General features: G+C 34.3%; 2 protein-coding genes across 2 annotated transcripts; one reads left to right on the plus strand and one right to left on the minus strand.

The window, feature by feature from the left end:
- Window positions 1-9224: 9224 nt before the first annotated feature.
- LOC124929429 (tRNA pseudouridine synthase Pus10) lies at window positions 9225-14861 on the plus strand. The gene is made up of 15 exons (XM_047469791.1): window positions 9225-9469; window positions 9718-10064; window positions 10178-10292; window positions 10516-10633; window positions 10949-11070; window positions 11210-11281; window positions 12642-12710; window positions 12788-12868; window positions 12949-13068; window positions 13151-13225; window positions 13310-13390; window positions 13947-14020; window positions 14116-14176; window positions 14356-14411; window positions 14522-14861. The coding sequence occupies exons 1-15, from the start codon at window positions 9314-9316 to the stop codon at window positions 14595-14597; spliced, it is 1623 nt and encodes a 540-aa protein (XP_047325747.1). The 5' UTR covers window positions 9225-9313; the 3' UTR covers window positions 14598-14861.
- LOC124929432 (probable alpha-amylase 2) lies at window positions 14811-18094 on the minus strand. The gene is made up of 13 exons (XM_047469792.1): window positions 17972-18094; window positions 17822-17875; window positions 17663-17720; window positions 17273-17310; window positions 17009-17135; window positions 16585-16811; window positions 16336-16478; window positions 16139-16251; window positions 15818-15906; window positions 15622-15744; window positions 15402-15437; window positions 15216-15314; window positions 14811-15144 (listed from the first exon to the last, which is right to left on the minus strand). Exons 2-13 carry the CDS (start codon window positions 17837-17839, stop codon window positions 14953-14955), a joined length of 1263 nt encoding a protein of 420 aa, XP_047325748.1. The 5' UTR covers window positions 17840-17875; window positions 17972-18094; the 3' UTR covers window positions 14811-14952.
- Window positions 18095-21462: the final 3368 nt, after the last annotated feature.

Genomic DNA, 21462 nt, shown 5'->3' on the forward strand with positions numbered 1-21462 from the left:
GCGTTTCGCGAAGTGAAACAGTCTTGATATATATACTCAAATTTTTTCATTTCTCTCATTTTCTTTCTCTCTCATGCTTTCTTTCCTCCTGAGTTTGTCGCCGGCGGCGTAAACTCCGGCGACGGCGAGCCCTCAAGCATAAATCGACAAGATAAGCAACCTTAAACCCGAATCTATGTTTATATAACAGATTTATGTTCTCATTTCTATTTTTTAATGAAACCCTAACCCTAAATATGTTCTTTTTGGTGATATTGGTTAATATTGGTTCATATTGAATCATATTTGTTCATATTGGGTAGTATTTGTTCATATATGTTCATATTTGTTCATATTGGTGTATTAGTTTGTTCATCTTATTGATTGTTCTTTTGGCTGTGATGATATTTGCAGATGATATCGTTTCTGCTAGTTATTTAACGAAGCGTTAAGTACTTAACGAAGCGTTATGTACTTAGCGAAGCGTTAAGTACTTAACGCTTCGTTAAGTACTTAGCGCTTCGTTAAGTACTTAACGCTTCGTTAAGTACTTAACGCTTCGTTAAGTACTTAACGCTTCTGCACGCGCGCGTAGGAAGACGAAGAGGCGCGCGTATATGCACGCGCCTGACCATATATTTTAAAAAAATAAAACATTTGGACATTCATTTGTTTCCCTCTTCTATCTATCCTCTCGATTCCTCTCTCTCTACAACCGTCTCACTGAAGAACACATTGACAAGGCCGATCTTCCCGTCCCCCTCGTGTCCTCCCTCTCTATCATTTATTCCCCATAAATCTCAGGTTAGTTTTATTTTGGTTGTTGCATGTCTTTTTTTGGTTATGGGTTTTCATATTTGCATGTTTAGTTTTAGGGTTTTGGCTGTTTCAGTTTATTTGGTTAGGTTTAGCGTTTAATGTTTGTTTCTGGTTATTGATTATTGCATTATATTTGCATGTTTGTTTCTGGTTGTTGGTTATTGTTTCTGGTTTAGGGATTCGTTAAGTACTTATCGCTTCGTTAAGTACTTATCGCTTCGTTAAGTACTTATCGCTTCGCTAAGTACTTATCGCTTCGCTAAGTACTTATCGCTTCGCTAAGTACTTAACGCTTCGCTAAGTACTTAACGCTTCGTTAAGTACTTAACGCTTCGTTAAGTACTTAACGCTTCGTTAAGTACTTAATGTTTGATGTGGTCTATGTATATGATCTTACATTTTTGTTGTTGTTCCTTTTGTAGATGGCAGAAACCACCGTTCCTGATTTCCCTGGACGGATTTCTTGGAAAAGCGCCCTCTGCCTTAAGAAGATTGTAACGAAGTTTGAGGAAATGGATCTTGTGGAGAAGGTGTACAATACCCAATTCCGATATATAGTCTCTGCCCCAGTGTTGCAGTTCTCAGGAACTATTGTACATCACATGTTGCTTAGGAGGGTAACCTCAACCTCCAAGGAGATTACTTTCAATATCAATGGGCAAGAACTTGTGTTTGGTATGAAAGAGTACGCCTTGGTGACGGGCCTAAACTTCGGAAGGTTTCCTGAGGTGAACGAAGAAGAATGCCGAGGTTGTCCACCTCTGTTGGTAAAATATTTTAAAGGGAAGTCGAGTGTAGTAATGCAAGACTTGGAGACTGCTTTTTTGAGATGTAGAGATAAGGAAGATGCCTGGAAGATGGGGCTGGTATGCTTGATTTGCCTGTACCTATTTTCATTTGACCCAAGGAGGGTGGTATTTGCCAAAATCCTCCACATGGTCGAAGACGAGGAAAGTTTCCTCCGATTTCCTTGGGGGAAAGTGACCTTTAGAGCCACCCTCAAGGGTTTGAACAAGAACATGAGACATCTCAGTCACACATATTATAAGAAGAAGAAGAAGAGTACTACTGATCCTTATGCTCCTTTTGCTTATAACATTTATGGGTTTGCACTGGCATTTCAAGTGTGGACATATGAGGTCATCAAAGGTTTTGTTCCTAAATTTGCTAGAAAGAATGAGCTTAATGATCCTCTACGCCCAAGGTTGTTAGTCTATCATTCCAACAGGAAGAACACCTTGATCGAGATAAAGACTGCCCTGGAGACAACGGATCTGACTGAGATGGAAGAGTCCTCCATGGAGAAGAGGTTATACAGTGGTGAGGACTTTGAACAAATAGATGAGTCAACTGATGAATTTTTTGAGGGATTTACAGAAGGGAAGTTAGTGAAGGAGGATTATGATGATGAAGAGGAGGGAAGTGAACCTGAGGATGAACATGAAGAACCTACTTCCAAACCAAACACCCGGAAGAGAAAGGCTGCGCTTAATCTCAAAGAAGCCGTAAACCTGAAGAGGAAGCTTGCTTATGAATCTAGTCCTGCCCACATTCCTAGCCCTCCATCCGCTACTAGTCCTGGATTACCTCCAACATCTTCTGTTGGATGTAAATGTGAAGAGCTGAAAGAGGAGGTAAAGGCGCTGAAGGAGGAGCTCATCAAAGAGGTGAAGGAGGAGCTGAAAGAGATGAAAACAGCTTACGAAGAAACTCAAACAAATCACAAGGCTTATATGAAAAAGTTGGTTGTTAGTATGTGCGAACAGTTATTAGCCAAATCCAACCAAAGGATGGCCAGTTTATTTGTGAAATTAGATAATATGGAGGAGGAGAGGAAGAAGAAGAAGAAGAAGAGCAAATTGGAAAAGAAGGGCAAGACTGAGGTAAGAGAAAGATACTTATCGCTGCGTTAAGTACTTCTCGCTTCGTTAAGTACTTAACGCTGCGTTAAGTACTTAACGCTTCGTTAAGTACTTAACGCTTCGTTAAGTACTTAACGCTTCGTTAAGTACTTAACGCTTCGTTAAGTTCTTAACGCTTCGCTAAGTACTTAACGCTTCGTTAAGTACTTAACGAAGCGTTAAGTACTTATCTTTGGTTGTTCTTAGCTAACCACACTGTTGTTTTATTTTTGCAGGAAGGGAATGTGGAGGAGATGAAGACGAATGACAAGGAGATGAAGGATGGGAAGGTGGAGGAGGAGAGTGAGAAGGTGGAGGATATAACTGAAGTAAGTTTTACTTAGTGAAGTCAAATGTTGTTTCGGGAAGTAAACGCTGACCACACTGTTGTTTTCTTTTTGCAGGATGGGAAGGTGGAGGAGATGATGACGAATGAGATGGTGATGAAGGATGGGAAGGTGGAGGAGGAGAGTGAGAAGGTGGAGGATATAACTGAAGTAAGTTTTGATTAGCGAAGTCAAATGTTGTTTCGGGAAGTAATTGTTGATCACACTGTTGTTTTCTTTTTGCAGGATAGGAAGGCGGAGGATAGTGTGGTGAAGGTGGATGGTGGGGAATCTGAGAATAATGTGAAGGTGGATGGTGGTGAGATTGAGACGGATGTAAAGGTCGATGGTGGGGAGACTGATGTAAAGGTGGATGGTGGGGAGACTGAGAATGATGTAAAGGTGGATGGTGGGGAGACTGAGAATAATGTGAAGGTGGATGGTGGTGAGATTGAGACGGATGTAAAGGTCGATGGTGGGGAGACTGATGTAAAGGTGGATGGTGGGGAGACTGAGAATGATGTAAAGGTGGATGGTGGGGAGATGTTGCTCTCCGATATGATGCAAGAGATAATTGATAAAAAGAAGGATAAGGTCAAGGTTGAGAAGGTTGAGAAGGTTGAGAAGAAAGCCAAGGTTGGGAAGGTTAAACTCAAGGTTGGGAAGGTTGAGAAGAAAGTCACGGATGGGAAGGATGAGAACGATGGGAAGGATGGGAAGGATTCGAGGGATGGGAAAGATGAGAACGATGATGATGATTTCCAATTATACAACACTCCACCTAAAGGAGTTGTTCCCAAAAAAAGAGTGAGGAAGCAGAAGAAAGATGAAGACTACACCAACCCTTCTTTGTCAAAACAGCCAAAGACGAATGATCCATTAACTATCAATCCCCTTCAAAAATTTGATGATGAGTTGTTGGTTCAATTACAGAATTGGTTGAAAGATGAAGCTACCAATGATGAGACGAAGACTGTGTTTACTTGCGAAGCACGAAAGAAGTTGTTTGTTAGAGTTCTAACAAAGTCCACATGGCTTAAAGATTCTGTAAGTGTTGCATTTCATATTAATTCTTTAACTTATGAATAAGGTTTTTGATATATGCTGCCTTTTCACCCATTTTGTAGGAAATCGACGCAGTCTGCCACTTGTTGCGCAAAAGGATTGAGCAATATCCCAAGACATATAAACATTGTAAAGTATCAATAGGGGATTGCTTATTAGCAGATATGATGAGGCGAGAGTACCCGAACTACAAAAAAGATCCAGAAAAATTTCCAATATCAGACGTCTTTTCTCAATACTTCTGGGGAGCGCCTCATAGACATATGCCAGAATGGCCACTAGTAGACGATATTTACGTGCCTTTGAACATTGGCAACAAGCATTGGGTACTGTGCGTCGTTCGTGTACAAGATAATCACATTGACGTTTATGACTGCGACTCGGGTATTTATAGGAATCTCGATCCATACATGAGACCTTTGTGTGAGATGTTTCCACGAATATATGCAATGGGAGCGAGTGATGCTGAGCTACAACGGTATCCTAATTTCAATTTCCAGAAACTGACATATAAAAGGTTGCCACACCCAGTCAAAAATGCAGTCCCCAAAAAAGGGGAAGTCCCTAGAGCAGAAGAAAGTGGGGATTGTGGTGTATTTATGCTTATGCACATGGAATACTTGACTGCTGGTTTAGGTGTAGAGAAGGTGACTTCCAATGAAATTGAGTTTTTTCGACAAAAGATGGCGGTCCGGTTATTTCATCAAATTACAGAACCTTAGTTTGTATTGTAATCTTTTATTGATTTTTGGATAGAACTTGACTGCTGCTTATGTATTCTGATCTTGTATTGCTTTTTGGTTAGAACTTGAACTTGATCATGTTATAATATTTGTAGTTTTAATGTAGTCTGGTTGGTTGGTGGTCCGATATTTACATACCAAATAATTGAACATATAAATCAATGTACCAAGTAACTAACTTCAACTCACTTATACCAAGTTTTACTTGACAAAGCGCTTAACGAAGCGTTTAGTACTTAACGAAGCGCTAAGTACTTAACGAAGCGCTAAGTACTTAACGAAGCGCTAAGTACTTAACGAAGCGCTAAGTACTTAACGAAGCGTTAAGTACCCCTACAGTACACAGATACAAATTATCCAAAACACAATACAAATTATCCAAAACATACAACTTATCCAAAACACTTATACAACTTATCCGAGTTCAACTTATCCGAGTACAACTTATCCAAAACATAATACAAATTATCCAAAACATAATACAAATTATCCAAAACATAATACAACTTATCCAAAACACTTATACAACTTATCCCAATCAATCTAAAGGCTCATATTGTTGAGATGATGGTTCGTGCTGTTGAGAAGATGAGTCATGATGCCTAGATGATGATGCTTTTGCAGTAGATGGAGCAGGCATGACTGCTTTGCATGTGGCCCTATTATGTCCTAGTCCACCACATGAGGTGCATCGTCTCGGAGCCTTAGGTAACTCACCTTGAGATGACCTACGCTTTGTTTGTGGACGCCCTTTCTTAACCTTCACAGGTGGTTTTAGACATACGCGTTCCTTGATCATTTCGGGAATATCCCAATCGTCTTCATCACCAGCAGGGTAACATGTCTCCGCATATGCATTCATCCAAGATTCAGTTGTGTAATATCTGTAAGAATGGAAAATAAAACGATTAAACAATTGGTTAAATAGATTGAACATGTGAGCTGAATAATACCTTGAACAAAAGTCATAACAAACCAAATTGCGGTGACGGGCAGCAGCCATTGCATGAGTACAAGGAAGACCAGAAACTTCAAATACCCTACAAGTGCAGTTCATGTCTTTCAAATTGACTTTAAAATGAGACTGATTGTCATGCACATAAAACTCGAATCGGTTAAGCGATGATACTGTATAGAATCTAGCCTTCTCGAATCCCTCACGTAACCACTTTTCATATGTTGGAGATAACACTTCTCGGTGGTTGGACGCTCTTTCTCTTCTCTCATTAAACCAACCTTGTATTGTCAATCTTAAATAATCGGCCATTGAGGAAATGGGGTACTTTCTGGCTTCCCTGCTCTGACTATTAAAACTCTCAGCATAATTGCTTGTTAGTTGATTGTATCGCTTACCGGGGAAAAATGCTCTACTCCATCTTTGAAATCCAATTTCTTCCAAATAGGCAGCAATCCTATTATCTTTAACCCTTATCTTGTCAAAAAAACGATTGAATTCGTGGACGGTGTACGCACGAGAAGCCATATCAAACTCCATATGACAATTATCAGTTTTGAATTTCGCGTTGATATTCATCTTTATGTGATATGTGCACGCACCGTGGTATGCTTCTGGAAAAACAGCACATAAGGCATTGGCGATGCTTGGGTGTCTATCGGATACGAAGACGAGATCATCAACTAATCCAATTGCTTCTCTCAATTTTTGCATAAAATAAGTCCAAGAGTTATTATTCTCTGAATCAACAACTCCGAATGCGACAGGATATAATTGTTCATTAGCATCTAATGCAATAGCCACCAATAGTTGGCCTCCCACCTTGTGCTTAAGAAAACTGGCATCAACACACAATACGGGACGACAAAATGCCTTGAAACCCCTAATAGAGAGGCCTAGGGACATGAACATATACTTGAAGTGCCCGAACTCGTCTGTTTGGATGTCTGTTATGGTACCAGGATTATGCTTCTCCAACATGTATAAGTATGAGGGTAATTTTTCATATGAATCCTCAACCGTTCCTCGCACCGCCACTAATGCCATTTCCCTAGCCCTCCAAGCCTTATTATAAGTCAAATTTACCCCATAAGTTGCCTGCATGTCTTCAATTATTTTCTTAGGCAAGTGATTATGGTGATGGTCCATATACTTACTCTTCACGCACTGCCCAATAACCCATGCTGGTGTTTGCATTTTTTTCTCTGGCCTAGATAGAACTGAGCATGAGTGTTGTTGGTCGAATTTCCGGATCTCAAACATCTCAGATAATTTACCTTTCACGGCACGCAATCTCCACTTGCATTTCTCATCCAAACATTTCACATACCAAAGATGTTTTCTTGACTTCTCCACCTTGAATTCAAAATGATTAGCCATCGCATATTTATAGAGCATCAGTTGTAGTTCTTTTTTATTTTCAAACAAGGCACCGACTTCCAATACAGTTTCAGTAGTTAACGCCAACGCAAATGAGGGGTCTGTCGGTGATATGTCTGTCGGTGATATGTCTGTGGGTGATATGTCTGTCGATGGTGTACCAAATGATGACCTTCTTGCACTACTTGGTGTACCAAATGATGATCTTCTTGCACTAGTAGGTGTACCCGTTGATGCTCTTCTCGCACTATGTGGTGTAGGTATCGATGCATGCAAGTCCTCAGTAAGTGGGATGTGAGGCAAAGAGTTATCTCCTGCTTCATTACTTTCAACAAAGACCTCCGAGGGTAAAGCTTCTGGTACAATTTTCTGAGTAAATTGTGGGAGAATACTTTCTTGAGTTGGGTAGGTAAGTAGTGGTATCTTTTCTTTAGTAAATTGTGACTTCTCTACTACAGACACAAACAATGGTGACACAGTTCTACCCAAAATCAAGCGTGATAAATATATGTTCAGATCCTCATCATCTTCAATAAAAACGGGTTTAGGATTTGTGATATTCGGAATATCATACTTCACTTGCAGCACTAAATCATAGGTACATTTCTGCACTTGAAGTCTTTGATGGAGTTTATCGATTAATTCAGCATAACGAGTACTTTGGGGTACATCCAATGTTTTGATTGAAGAGGCATCAAAAAACAATATTCCATTAGCATCAACTTTCCACTCTCCATTATAGAAAACGAAAACTTCGGCTGCAAGAAAAATGGGAAACGGGATAATTAATACTGTGAAATGGAAACCGTTAGCGAAGCGTTAAGTACTTAGCGAAACGGTAAGTACTTAGCGAAACGTTAAGTACTTAGCGAAACGGTAAGTACTTAGCGAAACGGGAAGTACTTAGCGAAACGGGAAGTATCATCAGATGAAACCCTGAACAACGCAGTGATTCGAAAATGCATAAATGAACATCAATAAACTTGAAATACATAAACTTACCAATTGTTACAGTGCTTGTGCTCGTCGTGGAGCTCATTGAGTGCCGCCGTTGAACTCCGTCGCCGGCGAGATTAGAGAGAAGGAGGAGAAAAGCGGAAGGGAAGAGAGAGAAGAAGAAGAAAAGAAATGAAAAAAAGATGGCCGGATTTGATTATATAGTAAGGGTATTCTGGACTTTTCACAGCGTCCCACTTCGCGAAACGCGAAGTCCCTTCGCGTTACGCGAAAAGGGTAATTTCGTCCAAAAAAAATTAAGTGGTCACCAGATCAATTTCAATTATCTGGTGACCACGGAGGCAATTTGCCTTATTTGCAGGGTCATTTCATCCAATTTCCCCCTCCATGGCCAATAAACCAATCTACTCCTCATTATTACCAAATATCTTCAATTCCAACTCAAACTTCTTATTCATTTATCTCATTTTGTTTTAAATAGATAAGATAAAATTAATTAAATAAAATGTATTTTTGGTATTTATGGATAAAAAGATTAATGATATTAGAAATGACAATTGAAAGGGGAATATATTTAGTTACCATTCAATTTTAGAGTTTTTATTTATAATCATTCTCAATATTATCATATTTAAAAAAAAAAAACAGTTATACCATATTTAAAAAAATAAAAATAAATAAACATTTTTATTAAAACTAGCCTATACTCATGATATAAAAAATCGTGAAAACAAAATTACTATAAATATGTGATAATATTTTTTATTTTATTTTTAACCATTTTAAATTTTAAATTTTATTTTTTACCGTTTTAAGTTTACTAACCGATTAACCAACAATCCAAATATCAATTTATTATATATATATATCCAAATTAATCATAATTTTTAACCAATAATTTTCCAAACACTTTAAAAATTAAGCATCATATTTTATATATATATATATATAATTAATAATATAAACTATTGTATTAGGATAACATTGATGATTGTCGTTACCTATTTAATTTTGTTTACGAATGTACGAGCTAAAAATATTAAAAATGTTTTTAATAAATAAAAATAAGAAAACAATAATATCAAACAAACTCGAGGGAGGGAGGCCGGAAGGGTTTAATATTTCTAACGCGAAACACCACTTGTGACCGCCGGCTACAGTGAGGGAAAGAACTAGTGCAGTTTGATCATGGGCACTAATTACATGGAAGCTTCCGTAGCACTCGACGGCGGTGGCTGCTGCATTAGCACTTCCGCTGGAGCTGGAAATCCGGAAGTGAAGCTCGTCCATGAGGCGCTCTCGTCGTTGCCCCCCGTTGCCGTTAAGGAATTACAGTCTCTTGGGGTTCGTTTTCGTTCAAGAAACTACCTTATTTTGTTTTATTTAGCAGACTAGCATAAAGTTCAAGTCTTTTGGATTTTAAGCATGATTTTACTACTTCAAATGCTTTGAAATGAAGCTTCATTTTTGTTTATATATATATATATATATATATTAATAAAGTTGTCCTAATAATGCTTATTTTGCACTAAGAATCCTTAAATACCCTAGTAATTGCTTTGGAAACCCTAATAATGATGATTTTGTGGTAGATATGCAGCAGGTGTATCATTCGGTTTTCTTGTAAAATGGAGTCTATCACCCCCTGTATGTTGTTATCAACATCAGTCTTGACCTCTGCCTTGAGAGAGTTAATAACTGTTGATGAAGATACAAAGGGAAATAATGAAGAAACTGAACTACAATTATGTCAAATTTGCTTGGGTATTCTGCAATTTGTTTATTGCAACGAAGAAGGATTGCTGATGAAAAAGGAATGCGCTGTTGATTTTTCTGTGGTTATTGCTGAAGTGGCTAAACAAGATGGCCATCAGATTGACAGTTTTTCTCTTGAAGTTTCTGTGCCCTCACTTATAACAGAAAATGAAGAAATTGTCTGGTAAGTTATTCTTACTAACAGGCTTCTGAATTTTATATGCTTATATTTTTTAATATTGGTATTTACCTCATTTGATGAATTTTATTATTATATTTTGTTCATGCTTGGTTTAGGTTGCATATGAAAGAGAAGTATGCCTCTGAACTTTGGTTTTCAGAACTTTCCAGGAGAACATCAGTAAAGGACATCTTGAAGGTGTCCATCATGAATCAGCTCGAAAATTTGTTGGTAAATTGAGATCCCTGATCTTCTCTAACAAGATATCTGAAAATGTCAACTAAGTTTACTTGCAAAGAGGTTTTTTAAGATACAGGAAAACACTTTAGTTATATTCCTAATCCGATGAACCTAGGACCTAAACTTTGGATAAATTGACTGAAGGCGGGTTTTCTTATGGAAGTAAGAAAAGGAGAAAATGCATAGTTGTAAAACTTTTTTATTTTCATTGTAGGGGAACAAATCTGGTCCAAGTTCTATTCGCATTCGGTTGACATACAGTCACTCCAATGGTTCAACTAAAGCTGAGAGTTCTGTGGCGATAAAAACAATTAGCAAAAGAAGGAAAATTGGTATGTTTTGTTTCTTTAGGATGGTGGCTAATATGCATTTTTGTTTCAATTGGCTATTGATTGAATCTCTTTATTCATCCCTGTCATGCACATAATGATTTGTTTTCCCTTTATCCATGTGTAAGCAACTTTAGAGTTCAGAATTGAAAAAAATATATACTCTCTACTATACTACATTTTTTTCTCAGCATCACGATCCATACAAAATATTATACCAAAAAAAAAACATGTTCAATTTTATTTTTTGCGATTTTTCAGTGGGATTGTGATTATAACAAAATACCAGTTTCTAAATAGGCTCAATGTCCGTTGCAGGGAATGTTGTTCAAGTTTCGGAGAAGGCTACTTGTGCTGTCCCATCGCAGATATCTGATATTTGCCCTAGTAAAGAAGATGGTGATGAATCTCATGATCAGATTGAAGTCCTCTTTGAGAAGGTGCAATTATTCAACTATATTTTTATTTCAATAAATTGGTGTCAACAAAGTTGTGCCATTACTTTGGATCTGTAGCTATCAGTTACATTATCCTATCAAACACCATATTTATCTATTGAACAATTGTCATCTTTTGCAGGTTAATGAACCATGTAAATTGACCTTTCATTGTCATAGGACTTCTGTCTATGTCGGAGGCAGATACCTAAAGGTGAGATAGCATCAAGAAACGAGTGTCTATATTTCATTGCATGGGACTTTGGTTCATGAGTTTTAGAAAATTGGCACTTGTGGTCAGCTCATATTTATGCATCTATTACCTATGGTCGTATGGAAGATAATGGTTCTAATAATAGTACATGTGTTGCGTTTCCCCATAAAAAATAAGCATCACAGAACTGCAAGGTAGGCGTGAAAATGCTTTATGTGATAGTTTTGCATCAGAACTGTAGAAACTCAAAAGAAATTGTATTATTGTGAATGTCTATAACGAGCAGCAACTATTTATTTGAATCACAAGGTTATAGATTTCTAATCAAATTTAGTAAAAAAGATTATTCTAATTCATATCATAATTATCTTATAATCTCATAATCCTAGGGAAATTCATACCAAGTTCTAGTTATTACATGTTATGGTCAACTTAGATTTGAACATAACAGTAGCCTTTAATATTCACAACAACTTCACTTTCCACTACTCCCTGTAGACTTTATATTTGGCTCATAAATTGTTGTCTCTATCTCTACTACTTTACTAATGGCTTCATCTGTGGTATGCCTTGTCTTCAACTTCTCTGTTATCCATTTTGTCTCTAATTCTTTGTCCCTCGCTCACATCACCTCTTTCTTTTTTATGGGCAGAGAAAGAATTTTCGATTCATTTGTATAAAATATGTCAAAAGTGCCTATTATTAGAAGTTAACATCAAAACAAAAGAGATAATTCAAATACAAGAATAAGATGGCCATATATAAGATAAAATAGAGTATGGAATTGGTAGAAGTAATAGTAAAAACCCTTAAATTGTAACCCCAAAACTATAATATCATGTAAACGCAAGAGTACTTGTATTACTTTACATAATAAAGATCATCTATTTATACTATACGACGTAGTATAGTCTCTTAATCAAATCTAGTCAAATATGGTTATCTTCAATTATATCATAATTATCTTATATTATTTTAGTTTTCTCCTTCAAGTTAAACTGAGCTCGTACGAGAACCTTGAGTTGAAACAGATTCCGGGTGCAGCTAGAAAATGAGAAGTTTATTTTTGAACAGTCAATTTATTTATTATTATATCTTTTTTAGGTTTTGGTGGCTCTTTTTCTTGTCTTTTGGTAATTTTAGTAATTAATTGATGGTAATATTTATCATGACTTGTAATGTAATGGTTTAGTTTTTTACTCCGATGTTCATAAAACCTTCGCGTTGATTGTGGTGTAATGATTTTTTTTCATCCTTTCATAATTATTTTTATATCATAATCCTTGGTATATCATATCTAATACTGTAACAAGAAGCTAACGCCTTTCTTGTTTCCTGTGAATTGTATTCTCAATTGCAGTATTCAAGAAATGTTAGCCAGACAAGATGGATCATTGATGATGAAAGAAAGGGAGAAGCATCCGTTGAGGTATTTGTCCCAAGTTTATTGTACCTTTAATTCTCATTGATGTCAGTGATCTTAAACCGAAAACTATCATTCTACAGGAGTTAATTGGTGGAAGCATCCTTCCCCTTTGTAAGGGTGATAATTACAAGTTTCATGCCGCTGGTAGAGAAGATATTGATGTAAGAGGATATTTCTTTCTAATGTTTGTCATTATTGACTATTAATAATGCCTGCTCTATTCACTGAAATATTATTTCAGGTACGCATGCTTGGTTCAGGTAGGCCATTTCTAATTGAGATACAAAATGCCTGCCATGTTCCTTGTAATACGACTTTGAAAGAAATTGAAGAACAAATAAACAACCGGGAATCTAAACTAGTGAGTTTTCCTTTCAGATATGCATAGTATTTCCAATTCAAGAAAGTTATCAAATAACCATACAATGATTTCTTACACTCAGGTTGCAGTGAAAAACCTGAAGTTGTTGGATAGCAAGCTATGGGCTCTAATGCGTGAAGGAGAAGCAGAGAAGCAGGTAAATTTAATATTGTTTGTATATTTAGTTCTAGTTGGAAGACATAGACCAGCAATGACTTGTGTCAACTGTAAAATTATGCAGAAACAATATACTGCATTAGTATGGATTTCCCGTCCACTTTCAGATGATGATTTGAAGACCCTCTCTTCATTCAAGGACATGGTGAGTTTACATCATCTGAATATTAAAGTAGTCTAAAGCATTGATGGATAATTAATTGACTGTATAAAACAGGATTCAATCGTATCATGTTCCATATCCATCATCTAATGCAATTTACCAATAAGTTTTTTCAGTATCTGCATAACATTAGGAGATGTTTGATAACATAGCTTATCGAAATGATTAAGTTTGTATTTGTATTAAATAAATTTGACAATGATTATGAAATCACATAATTATTTTGATTTACCTCAAATTAAGTTTTTTTTTAAAAAATAAGCTAAAATATCTGGCTTAGTTCGGTAAGCTGAAGTTGACTTAATTGAAAAATATGGTAAAAACCGTACAAAAGACAAGTTTATCCCCAGAAAATTATTCAACTTACAAGTACTTATTTATATATTTTCATTTGGTTTATTTAATACGTAATTCATTTGACACTAGACCTTTTTCAAAAAAAACTCATTTGACACTTAAAATTCAGTATGCATTCAAAGCTAACTTTTCAGTTTTTTCTAACGCACCCTTACTCATTATCCTAAATCTCTATTTGCAGCCTGTTCTGCAACGAACACCAATTAGGGTCCTTCACAGACGAAGCCCACTGGACCGTGAGAAGATCATTCACTGGTAAGAGAGAATTTCCAATTTATTAAAGATTACTTTATGCATCCTAATATCTTCTTGTAATTTAGTCCTTGACGAGCTTTGTCCATGATCTTTAGGATGAAAGTTGAAACGATTGCTGGGAATTCACAATATTTCCTCCTACATCTCTGCACCCAGGTTTTTCATCAATTCTTCCTTGTAATACTTTGATGTCAGAAGAATGTTATACAATAGTTTAATGAGGCTATCTATATATTAAGAGGATTTTACTCTTCTGACCTGTTCAAGGGTTCTTGTTTTTTACATGGCTAAATATAAAAAGGAAAAAAAAATTTAACTTGTGTATTTGAATTCAGGCTGGCACATACATAAAGGAATTTGTTCATGGCGATCTTGCTCGTACCCACCCAAGGTAGTATCATAGTAGTAGTGATATATAGACACAGATGAAAACGAAATTTGTTACATGATTTTATTGCACTTGTAGGCTTGAGTTTGAATTGTGTACTTATAATCTTGCAGTGTTGGTTCAATCCTTGGATGCAGAGCAGAAATACTACAACTTGATGTCACTGATGTGAAGATGGACTGTTTTTAACTCCTAACCTTGGTCTGGTGATTTATGAGAATTAGGGTTTCTGGATTATACAAACCATATTTGGTTCACTCTTTATTTATTTATTTTTGGAAATTTATAGATTTTTTTTCAGATAAAGCAAGTATGGACTTTGAGTCATACTTTACAATAATGGACTCATTAACTATTTAAATCTCATTTTGTTTTAACCTTCTTTTTGCTACTGGCAAAAGCTGAACAAATCAGCATTTTGTACTGAGAAATTGGATAAATTTAAATCTGCAATAATATTGACTCAATCATGAGATTTATGATACAGAACAATCAGAGATGTTTTATTGGAAAGAAGACACATTATTGAACCGAGGAGATTCCTTCACTTGTTCCAAACTGCATATCTGTGGCCACTTGCAGCAAGAATCCATTCACTGCCTGAAGGACACCACGAGCCGTCCCCTAGCTTCATGCACAATTTCTCATCAATAATTGCAGAGTATAAGTTTTGGCAAGCCTCGAGAATCCTTATAGAAGACCTACTGTGTATTCCCTGATCTTTCCTGATCCCCATCTGCACAACATCATTTGTGTTACTCTTATTGCTTATGTGGATCTATTCAAGTTAAAGAAAATCAAGATTACCAGTTTAACTATCTGGTCGTGAATGGAGTTGCCCCAGTCGTAGAAGTGATCATAGAAAACTGAAGGAATTCCTGGATGTGTGAGTATGTATGCATAACCCTATTCATCAGTAAATCACAATTAGCTACTGTGTATTTGATTCCAATCATTTTAAGACAAATAAATTCAAATGTGTGCTCTTGATACCTCCATAATATGGTTAGAGGGAAAAGGCCAGTGAGCCTGCAAAGGGTGATGAAGAAGAATTTTGAGTAAGCCAACCATTTTAAGTAAAACTTGATAGCAAATACTATAAAAACTAATGTAAATAGAAATCCTTCTAACAAATTGTTGTTGATCCATCATAACCCTAAAATGATCTCCTCAATCCTTATGATGATGAAATATCTCAAAAATAATTAACCACCTGAGTTGAGCCCGTGTCATGGTTATCAAGGAAAGTGACGGCCCTGGAAGGCCACCAACCCATTACACCAGGAGGTTTCCCTTGGGGATCACGTAGACGCCAAAATTCTCCCTTCACAGCTTCCTGTCCAAAAAAAGTTCAAAATGAGTCTTATCTGAAAAAAATATATATATATTAAGGAGCACTCTGTAACTACCTGAAGGATCCCTTTTGTTGTGAAGTCAAATGCAGCAGAAAGCTGGCCAGTGGCATCAATCCAATTCACAATCCTCTGTCTATGACTATCTGCACAATATTTTAAACCATACTTCAGATAAAATCATAACTAAAAAATTTCATGTTTTAGGCCTGTTCGGTTTGGTTTATTTGAATAACCCAAATCCAAAAAACATCTTTTCAAAAACCCTTATCCGAACAAGGCCTTATTTTCTTCTATGTGTGTACATAATAATTTGTTCAAGTTGGTGAATATTTTACATGAATAAAACTCTTTTTTGTCCATGAAGTAATAGAGTACCTTGGTTGTAGTGCAATTGCTGATGATTATAGTTGCAAGAATCCCAGTATTCTCCAACAGAAAATATTGGTCTAGCACTTTCAATATATTCCTTAACATATCCTGCAGAGTAACTGATAAAATAAAGTCAAGAATCAGCCAGTAAATCAGTAAGTAGAACTTGAGGAAGAGAACAATATTATAACATATATTATTACCCTCTTGCAAAATCAAACCGAAAGTCTTGGAAACCAATAGTTCGTAGCCATTTTAGCCACCCAATAATGTCTTTTCTGACAAATGACTGGCTGTGATCAATATTAGGAACTCCATTGAAATTGTCACCAGTGCTTCTATTACCCTGGATGAAGAGACAAGCAAACATAAAACTTTGAGTACTTTAATTTTGAATTTGAGAAACAATCAAATGGGGACAATAGGAGGTTGTTAAAAAAAGATGGCCTTACAAATCCACCAGTGCAAGATGTAACAGCACGTTCGTCCCATGATAAGGGAATTCCATCGTAGCGGTTATACCTACCGCCATGCCCTCTGGTTGTCCCAACACGATGATTGATGACTATATCAGCCATTGCTCTGACTTTGTATTGTTTCATTTTGTAAAGTAATGCTTTTAACACGTGTTCAGAGCCATATGAAGAGTTTAGAGAATAAAGGTTTTGTGGAAGGTAACCTGGAATCAATCAATCAAACAAGAATAAGAATCATGGAGAAAATTAAGGATTTTAATTATACATATGGAGAAATAAAACAGTGATCAAGATAAGGTTTTCTACAAGAAGACTCATTCACATCATGTCTGTAAGGTCATAGTTAGAGTAATCATATTCGGACTTTCAAAAACAACAAAAAATGGTTTTCATGAATCACCTTCGGGTGAGAAGGAATGAGTTGCAGGTGGTAACCACGCTGATGTAAATCCAGACTTAGCAATATCTGGAATTTTGTTGTCCAAGTTTCTCCACCAATCATGTTTCTGAGACTCCCAATTGAAAGCCTGTTAACCCAAGTTATACACTCGTATCAAAACAACAAAACCGGTAACCTGGAACTATCCTTAAAATGTTGTATGAAAATATTCAGAACCAAGTTAATTGGACATTTAAGATGAAGAAGAAGTATTTCATTACTGACCTGCAATATAATTTCTTTGCCATTTTGAAATGCTGCACCTGCAAATATATGAAAGAAAATTGAACCCACACCATACTTGTGAGGATAATAATAGTTGTGTATGACCAATAAACTCAACTACTAAATCGTGATCAATACTTCAGCCTAGCTATACCATTGTGGAGTCATAGATTTCAGATAAAAGCATCAATGAAGAGTTAATTCTTAATAAGTTAATAACCCTTTGGTACTAATCTCCTCACATGAAGAATAGTAAAAAAAAGGAGCCAATTGAATCTAACCTCCACAATCAAGCACAAATGTAATAATGTATTTGATCACTCAAGTAAGCCTGCCAGGATCATAAAGACAAAATGAAAGAAAAAATAAAGACATTTATTTCCTATTTACCAGGATCTGTCTGCTCCTGCTGCTGCTTCTGCTTCTGCTGAGTATTTTCGTCCATTCCCTTTAGAAGAAATGGAAAAAGATAAATTAGAACTGAATGAGCTTAAAATTAACACAAGAGCATTAATATGTGATCATGAATCAGCAAACTAAAATCCTTACGTGGTTCAGATTACCCATGGCTGATCACAGTTAATATCCACAAAGTCCTCGGTCCTGGATGGATGGATGAATGAATGGAATATATATAAGTAAAAATGTTCCTGCATGCACAATCCAATCCAATCCAACCATACGTTAACTTCAATATACCTTGGATTTCCTGTTCTAGCAGCAACAGATACAAATAAAGCTTTCGATTTCAAAAAAACAATACACAAAATAAGAAGTTCACCAGTGTCACTCAGATGGATGCATATACATATACATACATACAGGTATACATGTGTATATATATATATATAGGGGGGTGGGAGAGAAAGAGAAAGAATAAGAGAACAAATTGAGACGTTGAATGAAGAGAGAAAGTGGAATTTATGCGAAATAAAGAGATTCCAAGCTAACCCACAACCAACCGTCGACCATTCATCATCATCATCATCATCATCATCAGGAATTTCATTACTGCTGCACAATATGGAGAATGAAGCTTCCTTCCTTCTCCAAGGCAAACACAGGGCTTTTCACTTTTTTTTTTTAAACAAATATTTATTATTCTTCCTAATTATATAGCATATTTCAAATAAAAAAATATATATAAATAAAGCAATATACTGAGATAAAATTGTCGAATTAAAATAAAATTATGAAAAACAAATCAAACTAGCTCTAGGAGAATTCTTTCTTTTTGCTTTTATTTTTATTTAAATATATATATTTTTTATTCTTTTGTCGTGCGGAGAATTCATACGGAAGAAAGACGATTCCTTATTTTATTTTCAATTCAAAAGTTTCAACGATCATTTGCTGAGTGAAAGGTCAGATGCTTTGTTTACGGCAATAAATTTGAGCTGACAAATGTTTGTGAAATATTCAATATTCCATTTTTGGACGGTCATGATTTGTAGATAGTGATCCATGTATGGTCTAGATCTAAGACACGTGGAGAGCTGAGACCGCAAACAATACACACCGTGTCCTAGTCAACGAATAAAAACATAATATATATATCATCCGTTTATTAATAACTCTACAAATAATTATTAAATTTAAATTTATTTTAATAATATTATTCATTAGACAATTTTAATTATTTTTTCAGTTATATAAATCATTTAAATTTATAATTATTATATAATTTGCAATTATTAATATATATAATTTAAATGAAAAAAATATGACTGATGACGAATTCATTTTTCAGGGCAGCCCATTTAATAAAATATATAAGATATTTAAATAATTTTATGAGTTTTTTTAAATATAGCTTAGTGGTTCATGTTACAAACTTAGAATTTTCATTTGGTTAGGAGTTCAAACCTCACCTAAAACAATTTTTTTTTTTTATCAATTTTTAATACAAATGTAGGGCAATAAAAAAACAAACTTTTATTTCTACCGGAAACTAGGGCAGCGCAAAACTCGGGGCCGGCTCTGTTAGAGATATCGTGGAAATGACAGATTTTGGTTTTAAAATGATAAGTCGGAGAGATATTGATTTTTATGGATGGTTATTATCTGGTTACATATAACCTCCTTAACAAAGAGTTTGTCAAGTGTGATGAGGTTACATTTGACTATGGTGAAGTTACACCATTCTTTCTTGTTCCCATGATCTCCCATCAAGCAACTATTAGTCGGAGCTGAGGTCCATCGTTCTAACCCAGTAAATTTTGGTATGATAATTAAATTAATTTTTGATACAAGAATATTTGACTCTAATATGTATAAAGATGGTGAAATCTTAGTTTAACTATACTATACTATGAAGTAGAAAGTGAAAATTGCAAACATTTTCCACCACTAAGACAAAGTAACAAGAAAATTCGTCTACTACTGATTAATTACTCCATGCTATTTCTCACAGGTGAGGAACAAAATCGTAAGTCCCTCCTTGTGAAATATATCAACACCAATAATGGGTGAAGTGTAATTTATTTTTACAGCAAAACATGAATGATGAAGAAGAAGAGTGATGAGAAGTTAATTAGTTTCAAGCTATCAAGAAAGACTCATAGATGGTTGGAATTTTGTACTATATTTTCCCATCACGTGCTCAACTTTCTTTTTTATCTTTTTTTTTTATTCAATTTTGCTCAACTTATACTCAACTAGATTGAATCTTACAATATGTTTGTTTATAACTTACACTAGCTATTTGATGATGATGGATTGATTGGTTTGAAGAGTTAATTGTGTGGTAGGATAAACTATATTATTTTAAATTATTGTTATTTTATCAAAATTCTGAGTTTACTCATTTAAGCAAGTCATTGGAATACAAGTTATTTATGAGCTTGTTTGATGTTACTTTTTATAGGATTGTTTTGGATTTAAGAAAATGAATGATAAAAGAGTTTGTTATTTGAGATATTTTAGTATAAATTATTAAAATAATTTTTTGTATTTAAAATTTATTAAATAAAAATTAAGTAATGTATTTAATGAATTAAATAAATAATTTGATGGAGAAAATAATAGAAATATGATAGAATTGTTGTTTTTAAAAATCTTAAAATATCCTTCTCCTTTGCATGCATGGACATGGTTTTCTACCAACTCCCTAGAAATACACTCACTATTCAATAAACTTATTTTTGAGCAAAAAAATAATAATAATTATTATTATTATATAGCAAAAAAAACTTGGATTGTTATAAAAATATTATTTTCATATAAAAAACATGTTTGAACTTTGTTAAAAATATTATTTTATGATTATTAATAGTAAATTGTTTTTCTCACTCCCTCCCATATTTCCACACTCGTCCCACTCTTTAATTAACTTAAAAATTACCTATTTATCCCTTTCATTTTTATATATTTACATTTCTTATATTATTTATTTTACTTATTTTATTTTATTTAATTATTAAGTTTTTTATCATTAAATATAATTAGTTAATTAATTTTTAACAATTTTTTCTATTTTATTTATTTAATTAAAAATACAAAATATTATTATTTTTATATTATAATTGTTTAAAATATATATAATATTAAAGTGTATCTTTATTTAATAAAATATAAATATTTAATATTTTATTATATTAATTATATATATATATATATTAAAATACTTATAAAAACAATAGTTGAATGATTCAATTTTTTTATAAATAAAATTATCTATTAAATAATAATTAATAATTAATCAAATTATTATTATTTTAATTAATAATATTATATTTTATTAAATTAGTACACATTTAAATATTTAATATCACTTTTAAAAATTAATAAATTTAAAATTAGAGAGTGATTTTCTTAATGTTTAGTATAAAAAAGTGTGATTAAATTAGATAATTTTTTTTAAAATAAAAGTGAATGAAAAATTAATTTTTCTATTATACTAAAATAAATATTTTGCAAAATAAAAATAATTATTGTATCAAATTAATATATTGTACATAAAAGAATCTAAGTACAATACAATTTTGTAGAAAATCTTATAAGGGCTTGAATCTATTAATTTCTAAGTCTCTTAATTATAACGTTGATTTAAGAAAAAAAAATCAAATAATTAAAAATATTAAAGTTTGAATCTTGAAAACAATTAAAAAATAGTCTTAAATACCAGCTGAAACAAAGCAAAATCTTGTTCTTGATACACAATATTGCTGAAGAGATTAATTCAAGAATAG

The sequence above is a fragment of the Impatiens glandulifera genome, chromosome 3, assembly GCF_907164915.1.
Source record: "Impatiens glandulifera chromosome 3, dImpGla2.1, whole genome shotgun sequence".
Classification (NCBI taxonomy): Eukaryota; Viridiplantae; Streptophyta; class Magnoliopsida; order Ericales; family Balsaminaceae; genus Impatiens; species Impatiens glandulifera.